At 39.9% G+C, this 9,296-nt stretch overlaps 1 protein-coding gene across 7 annotated transcripts; it reads right to left on the minus strand.

Moving 5' to 3' along the window:
* Nucleotides 1-7,573: 7,573 nt before the first annotated feature.
* Nucleotides 7,574-8,913, minus strand: LOC118755499. 7 transcript variants are annotated; one of them, XM_036490334.1, is made up of 5 exons: nucleotides 8,869-8,913; nucleotides 8,441-8,593; nucleotides 8,274-8,371; nucleotides 8,182-8,186; nucleotides 7,574-8,104 (listed from the first exon to the last, which is right to left on the minus strand). In XM_036490334.1, the coding sequence occupies exons 3-5, from the start codon at nucleotides 8,297-8,299 to the stop codon at nucleotides 7,671-7,673; spliced, it is 465 nt and encodes a 154-aa protein (XP_036346227.1). In that variant the 5' UTR covers nucleotides 8,300-8,371; nucleotides 8,441-8,593; nucleotides 8,869-8,913; the 3' UTR covers nucleotides 7,574-7,670. The 7 variants fall into 7 exon arrangements, 5 of the variants coding, with proteins under 5 accessions (XP_036346227.1, XP_036346228.1, XP_036346225.1 ...); XM_036490335.1 differs by having other exon boundaries at nucleotides 8,274-8,376; XM_036490332.1 differs by having other exon boundaries at nucleotides 8,258-8,376.
* Between the last annotated feature and the right edge of the window lie 383 nt (nucleotides 8,914-9,296).

Genomic DNA, 9,296 nt, shown 5'->3' on the forward strand with positions numbered 1-9,296 from the left:
TGACATTTTTCATTGCACAAACACATATATTTAGTGAAAATATCGCTCCGAAAAAATTAAGATTATTTCTCGTAAAGAACATAATAGCTGCGAGTGATTTTGTGGAACAACGTTCACTAGTGTTGCAAATATAGTCCGAATCGCGATTCAACAGTCCATGAACATAGTGCATATAACCCAAACACAAGTGCGCGCTACGGCCATTTTGAGAAAACCCACGAAAGTTTTGGTTAGTGTAAATGACAACGGCACACATTTTAGTCAAATTTTCTTAGTCCGTGTGCCATATTTAAAGAGCACAGATTGAATTAATTCGCACATTTGATCACTTTCACAATTTCCATAGCCTTCTGGTGGCACGTAAGTTTAATTTCTGCAACCACTTACACTAACAACACTTCACGTAGCGCGGGAGGAGATCTAACCTCACTCGGAATTGCACTTTGGTTTTAACACTTTTGGTTTATCATCCTTTGCAATCACTTTTGGTCTGCACATTATAGTCACTTTAACGCTGATATACTACTTCCACAAAATCACCAGCCGCTCGTTCAAATATCATTGCACATCGGAGTTACACATTACGTTCACATATACATATATTCAAATTGAACATTGGTGCAAGTTGGGCGGCGAGTTAATTACCTGTAAATATAGGAAGTGATGTGCATATACTTACATCCTTTTTAAAAAAAAAAAAAATAAAGGAGTTGAACAATTGAACTTAAATTCTTGTGGTGGTTTTTTGCTTTGCTTGGAACTTTCGAAAAGATAGTTAGGGGTTCATTTCGTCTTGGGTTCTCTTTAATTAAATTAAACAAACATGGATACATATATTCGGTTGGCGGACGCAGTAACTGAGTTTGAATCAGATTACAATATCGTGCCCCAGACAGAGCATACAAAATATACTCTTGCGATCCAGCAAGAAGAACTTAAAGCAATGTGGCGAAAGGTTAAAATAGCATACGAGGAATATTTAATTTCAGATAAGGCAGAAGCCAAAGATATTTCTTCAGTGAAGAAAAAATACAAGAGCTCGTACTCAGTCTATTTGCGCTGCATGTCGAACATGGCAGATCTCCACGCAAAATTAGTTAAAAGTGAAAAGGATGTAGAAGATCAGTCCGACCGCGAACACAGTATCCACTTACCCCCGTGCGATACAGATGTATTCAAGGCCGACTATCTTTCCTGGCCAACTTTTCGAGACATGTTCACGGCCATCTACATCCTGAATAAGCGCCTCACTCCTGTCGAGAAACTATGCCACCTGATCCAAAAAACAGAGGGAGAGGCGAAAGATATTGTTAAAAAATGCCCACTCACCAATGAAGGATTTTCTACAGCTTGGAAACATTTAACGGATAGGTACGAGAATAAACGCATACTCGTCAATACACAATTAAAGACTCTTTTTAATTTAAATACGGTTGATAGTGAGTGCGGCGGCTCGATTAAAAAAATTGCAGAGAGAAATTAATAATTGCATCTCATCACTAAAAAGTCATCAAATTGATATATCAAACTGGGATGCAATTATTACTTACATCTGCTCAACCAAACTACCGGAAAGTACCTTAGCATTGTGGGAACAAACAGTAGAGAACAAAACGGAAATATCCAAGTGGGAGGATATGGATAAGTTTCTCTCAAATAGGTTCCAGACACTAGAAACTGTGTCAGGTATAAAGGGCACTACTCATTCCAGATTTTCAAAACCACAGAATGCTAAACATACCACTGAAGCCCCACAAAAAAGACTTGGAGCTTTCCAGGCAAGTGTATCCAAAGTTACATGCCAATTGTGCCAATCTAACGAGCACAGATTAAAAGACTGCCAGAAGTTCCGTAAGCTTTCAACATCCGACAGGATCACACTCGTGAAGAACAATAATAGTTGCGTTAACTGCCTATCTTCAAGACATACTGTGTCGAGGTGCACTAGCTCTTACAATTGCAGCACTTGCCACCAAAGACACAACACGCTCTTACATATCGAGGCAGCCGCACCGAAATCAACTGTTCAAACGAACCAATCGGATCCAAAGGATAATGTTGCGTCCACTTCTGCACAGGCCCAATTGAGGCTCGATTCTGCAAGAGCAAATAAAAATTCGGTTAGCAATGTTAAATCTTGTTTCGCTAATACAAATAAAGGGATCTTATTGGGGACCGCGCGGGTCAATATATTTTTTAATAACACTACTTTTTCAGCACGCGCATTAATAGATTCCGGTTCGGAATGTTCGTTTATAACCGAAAGGCTTAAGCGTAGGATTAACCTGCCGTCCAAAAGGATGCAGGCCCAGGTATCAGGCATCAATAATACCGTGTCGGCGCAGGTGAAAGAAGCGTGTGCAATTCAATTGCGATCACCCATTGACCCTTTAATTAATATAGATACCACAGTGTTGGTTTTACCACAGCTGACCGGTAATCTACCGACCTGTCAGATAGATGCTATGACGAAACAAGCATTTCCCGACCTCATTTTAGCGGATAAGAGATTTTTTCATTAATGAACAAGTTGATCTTGTCCTAGGTGGCGACGTTTATGCCCAAATAATGTTGAGCGGTATTAGGAAGAACGTTTTAGGTACTCTTCTTGCTCAGGAAACAGTATTCGGATGGATACTAACCGGTCAGACGGAAGCAATTTCAATCACTAATAAACGTGTATCGTTTTTTAACGAGGTGACCTTAGACAAACGTCTAGCTTCGTTTTGGGAGTTAGAAGACTTTTCAAAGCACAAAACCTACAATAAAGAGGAAGTTTACTGCGAGGACCTTTATAAACGCACAACTAAACGGAACCAGGATGGCAAATATACAGTATCGTTGCCATTCAAACAGGATTTTCCAAGGTGTATACGCTTAGGACCCTCACTCAAGATAGCTTGCTCACAATTTTTTCGTAATGAAATCCGTCTATCAAAAGACCCTCCCCTACAAACTGAATACAGTAGGGTATTGTCCGAGTATGAAACGTTAGGACACATGACGCTAATTTCTGACCGTATTCCGGGTGATGAATGCGAAAATTACTTCCTGCCACATCATGCCGTTCGAAAGGAAGAGAGCACCACCACCAAAGTACGGGTGGTCTTCAACGCGTCATGTCCTACGGCTAATGGGGTGAGTCTTAATGATGTGATCCATCCTGGACCAGTCCTCCAGAATGACTTGACAATTCTAATATTACGGTGGAGATTTTTTCGATATGTTTTTAATAGCGACATCGAAAAGATGTATCGCCAAATATTACTAAATCCTGACGATACCAAGTATCAGCGAATAATTTTCCGAACAAGTCCAACCGAACCAATTAGGCTTTATGAGCTTAAAACTGTGACTTTCGGTGTCAACTGCGCACCCTACCTCGCGATTAGAACCCTGCTCCAATTAGCTGACGATGTACAAAACTCGCACCCTATTGCGTCGGACATCCTAAGAAAGTATATGTATGTTGACGATGTTTTAGCTGGCGGTCACACCATCGAAGCTGCCATCAAAGCGAAGGACGACATCACAGGAGTACTGCAGTCTGCTGGTTTTCCTTTAAGGAAATGGACTTCTAATTGCACTGAAATTTTACATGGTACACCGAAATCCCATCTGCTTAAAGAAGACTTCTTAGACTTCGAAGACACCAGCACAGTCAAAGCTCTGGGAATCAGATGGAACGCCCATTCCGATAATTTTTACTTTACAGCCAAACCAATTGAAAACCAGACTAGCTATACAAAAAGGGCAATTCTATCGGCCATTGCCAAATTATTTGATCCCCTAGGGTGGCTTGCACCATTTGTAATTACCGCGAAAATTTTAATGCAAAATATCTGGTTAGAAGGAACAGGGTGGGATGAAACTGTATCGTCAACCACGTTGGACCGCTGGAAAAACTTTAAGGAAAGCTACAGTTACATCGAAAAGATTCGTATCCCCCGTTGGGTACACTTTTCACCGACAACCAAAGTCGAAGTTCACGGGTTTTGCGACGCCTCAGAAAAGGCATATGCGGCCTGCATTTATCTTCGCGTCGAAATGGACGAAAAGGTCGCCATCAGTCTACTACTAGCTAAAACTAAAGTGGCACCAGTTAAAACGATTTCCTTACCACGATTAGAACTTTGTGGGGCGGTCTTGCTAGCCGAAATACTGGAATCGATGACCAATAATCTTAACTTAGCCAACCGTACAACTAAGATGTGGACGGATTCGACCATTGTCCTGGCTTGGCTACGGAAACCACCGTGCTCATGGTCAACCTTTGTTGCCCATCGAGTAACAAAAATAATAGAAAAGGTCGGAAAAGAAAATTGGTGTCATGTAGATTCAACATCAAATCCGTCAGACTTAGCCAGTAGAGGACTTCCGGCGCAAGAATTAGTAAACAACTCCCTGTGGTGGGAGGGCCCTTCTTGGCTGCAAGAAGATCACTCCAAATGGCCCACTGAAGAAAAGGACTATAATACAGTTATAGAAGAGAAAAGGGTGCAGGTACACGCAACAACAAGGCCAGATATCGACTTTGATATTATTGAAAGATTTTCTGATTTCTCGAGAGCTTTGAGAGTTTTATCTTATGTACTGAGATTCTCTCAAAGAACTCACCCAAAAACTAGAGCCTCTTTTCAGGCGAAATCTTGTTCAATTTCAGCTGATGAAATTAAAGCAACGACTCACCGCTTGATAATCATCTGCCAGAAGAAGCATTATTGGGAAGAATATTCAGCACTAAAATCCGAAACATCAATAGGTCAAAAGAGTGAAGTACTAACCCTTAACCCATTCATCGATAAGGACGGTATAATGAGGACAGGTGGTCGCCTAGGAGCATCTCGTGATCTCGCCTATAACGAGCGTCACCCAGTTATCCTGCCATACAACAGCCACTTGTCCCGTCTGATAGTTCAGTTCGTTCACAAAGTCTCACTGCATGGTGAGAATCAGCTCATGTTGCGCCTGATTCGAACACAGTATTGGATACCTAGGGTCAAAAACATGATACGGTCCACCATTCATAATTGCAAGGTCTGCACAATTTATAGAAAACGCGTGCAAACACAGCTAATGGGAATTCTTCCCAAGGAACGCACTACATTCTCACGAGCATTTACAAACTCGGGAGTCGACTTTGCAGGACCTTTCGACATAAAGAGTTACAGCGGACGAGGATGCCGGATGTCCAAAGGATATGTGTGCCTGTTTGTGTGCTTTGCGACTAAGGCGATCCATTTGGAAGCCACCTCAGACCTAAGTACTCAATCCTTCTTAGCAGCATTTGCTAGGTTCATAGCAAGAAGGGGCTGTCCAAGAAATGTCTACTCCGACAATGGCACTAACTTTGTCGGAGCCTCTAGAACTCTGAAATCAGAGTTTAAAGTCTTTATGGCCAATGCCCGCGGTGACACCTTAGCCAAATATGCCCATCAAATGGTTTCATGGCACTTTATCCCCGCTTCAGCTCCCCACATGGGCGGACTGTGGGAAGCAGGAGTTAAAAGCTTCAAAGGCCACTTCACTAAAATTGCCTCCAACCATAAATACACTTTTGAGGAATTTACAACCCTATTATGCAGAGTGGAATCATGTCTCAATTCTAGACCCCTGAGCCCCTCTTCAAATCAACCAGCAGACCTGGAGCCACTGACTCCAGGTCACTTCCTAGTCGGTGGACACATACTAGCTCCACCAGAAATAGACGCCGATGAAAATCGTGCATCGATCGTAAATCGATGGCAAAGATTAAAGGCTCTTCACCACATGTTTTGCAAAAGATGGAAATCTGAGTACCTATCAGAGCTCCAGAAACGCAACAAATGGAAATATCCACAAACTAATATGAGAGCTGGAGACCTTGTCATAATTAAAGAAGACAATCTACCACCAAATGAATGGCGGCTTGGGAGAGTGATCAACCTACACCCAGGTCCGGACAACAGGGTACGAGTGGTGGATATCAAAACCGACAGAGGCCAGATCACAAGACCTTTGGTAAAATTAGTCCTACTTCCGCCCTACAGTGAACAAGACGAGGAGTCAACTACCTCGTCTTAAACCAATCTTCTTTTTTTTCAGCACTGACCAAGGTCCACAATATAATATATAAATTTGAAATGCAAAATAGTTATATATATATTTGAAATGCAATTTATAAACATCATACATCCTTAAAGTACCCGCTTAAGGTTTGTATCAAAATGTGTGTTATTTCAACTTAAAAAGTATATTGGAATTCTGCGCAAGAATTTTTATATAGCCTTATTTAGAAAAAATTGTTAGCCAATTTGAAAAATCTCTAACATGTTGTCTGCCATGCATATACCATTGACACAATGTTTGTAAAGACTTTGGCGATCTGCGTACTCAAAAATTAATATGGAGTAAGTCAATCGAGATCCATGCAATACATATGCATTAATATCTATTCAGAAATTACTAGAAACAAAACAAAAACTGGCGTAAGTTATACGCAAATTTTCTCAAACAACGACCAGTGTATTGCTTTTGAACTAAGGAATATTAACATATCTTTACATACTGAAAATCGTGTACATTTTCTGCGCTTGCCGAGTTTTCTATTTTTAAGCTATATTTTTAATCTAAAGCTTGGTTAATAAATAAGAAATAAATAGAATCAAAAGAAGAATAGAATCGAGGTCCATTATTGTTAAATATATTTATGCATGCATGTACATATGTACATGTGTAAAACTGTAGTTTCGATTTAAAAAAAAAAAAAAAAATCGGATAAAGTTTTTCTTTCGCCATTCTTACACCTCTAATTTTAGTATTTATTAAAAAAAAAAAAAAACTCAATGAAATTCAAAAACTCTATCTTGCATTTAGTTTTACTCAATACCAATTTGAGCTGTCGCTGTGTATTAGGTTTATATTATCTATCATTGCAAAGAATCTAGTTAAATTTATGTCTAATTCGCACTTATTGTTGAAGTGTCAAGACCTAATCACACACTTAAGTTGCAGTAACATAATGCTCTATTCATAAATATGTTTGTAAATGCACCCATACATACATACATGCATGCATATGTACCCTGCAAGACAGCTGAGTATCATATGAGTACTCATATTATCATTACTCCTAATCACAAAAGTGCTTATCAAAGTCCTCATTTTCGTTCAGGCCATGGGAAAAATTTGAGTACTTTCCCCTCAATGTTGTCATCAGAAAGTCCTCAGTATTAATAGTCAAACTACTCATTTATGCCGTACTACAAAAACAAAAGTGTAAATGTGTGAGAGTTTTTGCCTAAAGTGCTCAGCAATGTCTTGTAGGGTATATAAAACAATATATTTAATATGTAATTGAAATTTTCACATCAATTTGCGCTATCTTCAAACCCATGGTTTAAATTGTACGCATATCGTCAGGGTTTTCCCCATAACTTGGTTTTGCTGCAGTGAAGCGACAGAACAAGTGACGAGAAAAGATATATGCGGACACTTATATGTATATGTATCTATGCGCATACGTATCTATGCGCATGGTATGTATCTATGCACATGCGTAGCTATGTATGCACATACGTATCTATGCGCATACATGCATGTGTGCTTAGGTATGTATATTAGCATTTTAGTTGAAAGTACGTTTTGCTCGTCGCTCTCTTCAGCGCTCCACTGCAATCCTGTCCTTAATTTTATTCAGATACCTCAAACGCACTCACCCCATCACTTATTCGTTGCCGCCTTCTTCGTTGTTGTTGCTGTTTAAGCATTTCCTGCCGCTGTAGGTACAAGAACAACACAGCAGTTATTGATGTGTTCGCAAGCAAACTATAAGCTCCGCCAATTGCAGACTGCGTAACTTGTCCCGACGAAGGGGATGTGCCAGAGTTGGTCGTACTGGTAAAATGCGCAGGTGTAAATGGTGGTGGCACTGTATTCGGTGGAATACTTAGTTGAAATCCATTGTGGTATATAAGATAGTAGGTGGCTTGGGTGGGAGTGCTAGATGGTGAAGTCACAACGGTTGCACCAGTGACTGCTGCGGTTGCTGAAGAATTAGGGTTGGACGTTGATGCTACGATCACCTTGGAATCGTTCTGCAAATTGCTTCCAGCAACAGACCCGCTGTTATTTGTTGAATTCGTTTGCCACCTACCGCCCGAAGTGCACAACCAAAATTCATGTTGAAACCACGGAAACCGCAGAATCTGTGAATAAAACAAACAGAAGATAATATTGTAGGATGGGAAAAAAATGTAAAGTTTAATTACATACATACATACAGAACCACTTACACTTCGGGCATCTTCTCTTTATCCATTTACCGGGCATTAATCCGTGCTGTGTGCTCAAGGCAAAGGGTTGCAAATCGATGCAGGCAAGCGTCTGAAACCTAAACTAAGTATATTAAATCAAACTATATACTACAAATTACTATTCTAACAAATTCCACTATACGAACCGTTTCTCCTCGTGATAGGTTATTTCTTGAATGACATTTCAGCCATTCAGGATATTGCCATTCATGAATTAGCAATGGCGCCATCTGTTGTATTCGAGACCAAATGCTTACGTTAAGCTTGCGTCATTGGGGATTTTTACTCAATCCGTCGAACTACGACAAGATGAAGCAAAAGGAAAAAAGTAATTTTCTGGCTGACGTTGGTAATTTCGACGCCATGTTATTTTCTTTTAAAAGTAAACAAAGAATATGAAGACTAGGCATAATTTTCTTAATTGCTATCACAAAGTATGGCTTTTATGCAAATTATAAATACTGCTCTACTCGACGGTCATCAACGCACAAATGGTTGCTTCTCGACCGGTCTGTTCTAATTGGTTCATGCCTCGCAATCTCTAGAAAAATTGTACTTTAATAAATTATCTTACCATTGTGTTAGATGATTTTTGATTGGAATACCAGTTTAAAAAATGATCGCGATGCGCAAAAACACGGTAATCGACATCAGGAATATTATGATACTCCGTATCACGTTTATCGATTATTACCACCGTTCTTGTTTGATACCGCGAAAACACGTTGTAAAAATGAAACAAACTATTACTCGAATCAGAACAATCATTTTGCGTGAACCTTTGACGTAGCAACCACCTCAACGTTAGCGAGCGAATTTTTTTGGGGTGGCAGGACCGTCTTACGATATTAACGTATCACGAATGGGAGCAAACAAGCAAAATCGATAACACCTGTCCACAATGTATCGCTTCAATATTTGAGGTGCCCATACACTTTTTATACGCTTGTACGATATTATATGCAGTTCACACTATCAATTTACAGTGTGGAATCAACATTT

This window comes from Rhagoletis pomonella, unplaced genomic scaffold (genome assembly GCF_013731165.1).
Source record: "Rhagoletis pomonella isolate Grant_MI unplaced genomic scaffold, Rhpom_1.0 Rhpom_scaffold_06407, whole genome shotgun sequence".
NCBI classification, from domain to species: Eukaryota; Metazoa; Arthropoda; class Insecta; order Diptera; family Tephritidae; genus Rhagoletis; species Rhagoletis pomonella.

Excerpts from the sequence above, each read along its gene's own strand:
- LOC118755499 (XM_036490331.1), bottom strand. The coding sequence starts at position 8,524 with ATGGCGCCATTGCTAATTCATGAATGGCAATATCCTGAATGGCTGAAA. Across the intron at positions 8,377-8,440 it reads ACCTATCACGAGGAGAAACG|TTTAGGTTTCAGACGCTTGC; the intron begins GTTCGTATAGTG and ends TAATATACTTAG. Across the intron at positions 8,187-8,253 it reads GTAAGTGGTTCTGTATGTAT|ATTCTGCGGTTTCCGTGGTT; the intron begins GTATGTAATTAA and ends TTTTATTCACAG.